General features: G+C 57.0%; 1 protein-coding gene across 3 annotated transcripts in view; it reads right to left on the bottom strand.

The window, feature by feature from the left end:
- Positions 1-3,435, bottom strand: part of SLC16A5 (solute carrier family 16 member 5) — a 13,352-nt gene extending 9,917 nt beyond the window's left edge. For all 3 annotated transcript variants that reach the window (XR_002124296.1, XR_002124297.1, XM_019644521.1), the window contains exon 1: positions 2,096-3,435. Coding sequence is in view for 1 of the 3 variants with exons in the window: in XM_019644521.1 (XP_019500066.1) it covers positions 2,096-2,189 (94 nt within the window). In the remaining 2 variants the exon portion in view is untranslated. The remainder of the gene's footprint in view (positions 1-2,095) is intronic.
- Between the last annotated feature and the right edge of the window lie 6 nt (positions 3,436-3,441).

The raw sequence follows: 3,441 nt of genomic DNA, 5'->3' as shown, positions 1-3,441 counted from the left end.
CAGCTTCTGACCTTCACCTATTGCTGGGGTCAGGGAAAAGTGGTCACATTTCTGGAGCAGCCAACCAGGAAATGAGGGCGGCTGCCTTCCCTCCATCTCCACAGCCCTGGAAATCCCCGCTGCTTCTTGGTGAGAGATGGGGCTCTTGCCCTGCCTCCATCTCGCCCCGGGTCTTCCTCAAGCCCCCTTTCCTGTCCTGAAGCCCCTGATGGTCTCCAGAATACTAATAACTCACAGACATGTCCCTAGCTTTCAGCACTTGCCCAGTGTCCTACGATCCCATGTGGGAGGTGGGCAGGATGTTGGGTGTTACCCTCATATTGTAAGGGAAGAAACTGAGGTTCAGCGTGATCACCCAGCTGGACCCCATGCCCCTCCTCCTCCAGTCTCTGCTGAGCATGACACTCCTAGAGTCGGGATGTATCCTTCAGTAGCCACTGGACGACTGGCTGCATCTTAGGTACCTCCCCATCTCCCAGCTTTTACTCCTCCCCAGCCCAGCCCAGCCCAGCCCAGCCCAGCCTCGTGGGATTCCAGCCAGCGGGGGCAGGCCCTGCAGAAATCAGGTGAAATCTTAGCCTTTTAGCCTTTGAGAAAGGGACCCAGCAGGCCAGGAAGGTTGTGGCTTCCTCCCCCACTCCAGGCTTTTTCTTATCCCTCCCTGAACCCCTCCTCAGGCTGCTTACCCCCTGCGTGGAGCATGGCCGTCAGAATGGAGGGGAACCAGGAGGTCTCACTGTTGCTGGCCTGGAACTCATGCTGTAGCTCGGTGAAGAAGATGCCAATGCATGTGGGGAAGCCCAGGGTGAGGCCCTGGGTAATCATGGAGGCCAGCAGGACCACCCAGGCCCAGCCGCCCTCTGCACGCTCCAGGGCCTGGGGCATTCTCTGCGAGGAACGCTGCTGCCACGGCCTCAGGCCTCACCTCCACTGCTACCACTGCCTGGGCTGCCTGGGGAGGGGATAGAATGGAGCTGCTGGAACCTCCACCAGCCCACATGCCACCTTTCCTGGGCGGCTGAAACCATCCCTTCCTCTTGCCCCAGCTACCAAGTATCAGAGGAGCACCACCCCCTGGGAGGTACCCAGAGGCCCAGGCATTGGCCTTCACATCTCCTTTCGCCCACTTCTCAGAGCCAGCCTAGCAGGAGGAGCAGGCAGGTGAGTGATCAGGGGGACAAGGCAGGTGGGTGGAATTCCTTCTAGCCTAGTGTCACTCGGTGGTCAGTACATCGCACTTCCTGGACCAGCCTTGGGCCCCGCACACAGCAAGCACTCTGTAATTGCTTATAGAATGAAGCAGGTCCCCAGAGCCAGTGAAGTCCCAATGTCCCCACAGGCACACACAGATACATTTTCAAACTTTCACAACCAGGCTTCCTGCGCACAAACAGACTTTTGAAATACTACATTAAGAGCAAAGTTCAGGGCCGGCCGAGTGGCGCGATGNACTTGTCTGTTCCCCTTCCCCCAATTCCCCAGCGCTGTTCCCATCCCCCAATTCCCCAATAAAAATCTTTAAAAAAAAATAGTGGTCAGATGATGTCACTCACCAGCCGCCTGAACCCCTCAAATGGCTTCCCATCTGGCTACAACTGAACCCCCATCCAGCCCCCACCCCACCCACTGGCCCCTGTTCATGCTCCTCTACCTTACTGGCCGCCTTACTGCTCCTGGACACCTCAGGGCCTTTACACTCGCTGTGCCCCCTGCCTGGAATGCTCTTCTCCAGACTCCCTCACCTCCATTAGCTCCCTGCCCAAACATCACCTTTTCTGCAAGGCCTTCTCTGATTGCCCTCCTGCAAGCAGTAACCTCTCCCAACTCTGCTTTATTTTTTGCCTTGGGTGTTCTAGATATCTACCTTTTTATTTCTTTAATCTCTGCCCATCACCACCCCCAGCCAGCACACTATTACATGAACTCTCCTGCCTTCTCATGGGCTTGTCACGATCAGAAATGATCCTTATTTATCTGTTCATTGTCCCTCTCCCTCACATGCTCTCTCACGTAAGCAGCCCCAGAAGACTAGGAGCTTTGCCTGTCCTGTTCATTCATGCCTGGCACTTTTTAGTAAGTGCCCAGTAATTCTCACCTGTGATGAATCCTGCTGCGAGATAGAGCTGGCTGAGGGTGCGGCAGAAGGAGCTGGCCACCATGCCCAGGCAAGCCAGAACGCCCCCCAACATCACTGTCACTCGGCAGCCAAAGCGTCCCACCAGGATGCTGCACAGGGGGCCTGTGGGGTGGAGGCAGGAGGGGCAGGGAAGAGGCACCAGTCAGCAGGTGGCAGCTGACTGAGGAGGTCTGGAGGGAGGGGAAGAGGGAGGCTGGGAGGGTCCAGCAGGAACTAGCCAGGAGGATAAAGTGCACAAACCCTGGAACTTGCAGGCCTGGCTCTGATGCCCACCCTGCATGGACTGGCCGTGCGGCCCAAGCAAGGCTGATCCCACTCTGTGCCTGTTTCCTCTCCTACAGAGTGCAAGATCAGACTGGGTGATGTCTGACCAGGTGTCAGGTGAGGTGCTGCAAATGTTCAGTTTGACCCAGACAAGGATCCCCAGAGGTGCTGGGCAAGGTCCTTTGCTGCACTGACCTGGGGCTGCTTCCATCCAGGTGAAACAGGACTGGCTCATGACCTAGGTGGACGCTCCTCACTGGGGATCTGTCTCAGAGGGCGGGGGCCCCAGGCATCTAAATCATGGTGAGCACCTCCGGCCCCTGCTCCTACCCCATCCTCAGGAAGACTGACCAGAGCCCTCCCTCCACTCTCCCATCTTTCTAGGGTGGGCAGCTGGGGCCCTGGGCCACTCTGTACCCCCTTGCACTGGCCTCTGGAGAAAATTGGGTGGGGTCCCTTCTCCCCTCCCCCATCACCTCCAGCCACCACCAGATTCTTACACCCAGATGTTTGGCTCCTGGTGGAGAGGGGCCTGTTCTCCTCCATCCCACCCCCAGCAGCTTTATCACCAGCCCAGACCCAGACAAGTAGAAACAAGCCAGTCCTGGCCGGCTGCTCTTCACCTTGCAAGGCCCCATTCACTGAGCGCCCTGCCCCCAAGTCCACACATGGAATTGCTCCACAGTTACTCTCCCAGATTGCAGCTACAGGGACAGGGAAAGAGTGTGTATGCAGGCAGTTAGTGTGTGTTTGGGATAGAGAGGGGATGTGTGGATGTGAGCCAGTATGAGTATGTGAGTGACGGAGGGAGTGAGCAGCCCATCCTCAGAGATAATCAAGAAGAGGGAGAGGCGAGGCTTTGAAGTGGATATGACCACCGACCCACACATCTTCCCTACTCTCATACTTTGCCCTAAGGAAAGGTGATATTGGGGAAAGCTCTGAGTCATCAAGTTGGGGGTTGTGCCTGGGACGTGTGCCAGGTTAGCTGAACATACTGGGGTGGAGCACTGGAAGGCAGGGCTTTTCTTTGGCAGGGG

Source organism: Hipposideros armiger, unplaced genomic scaffold, assembly GCF_001890085.2.
Source record: "Hipposideros armiger isolate ML-2016 unplaced genomic scaffold, ASM189008v1 scaffold_87, whole genome shotgun sequence".
Lineage (NCBI taxonomy): Eukaryota > Metazoa > Chordata > Mammalia > Chiroptera > Hipposideridae > Hipposideros > Hipposideros armiger.
This window is presented reverse-complemented; position numbering and strand designations above follow the sequence as displayed.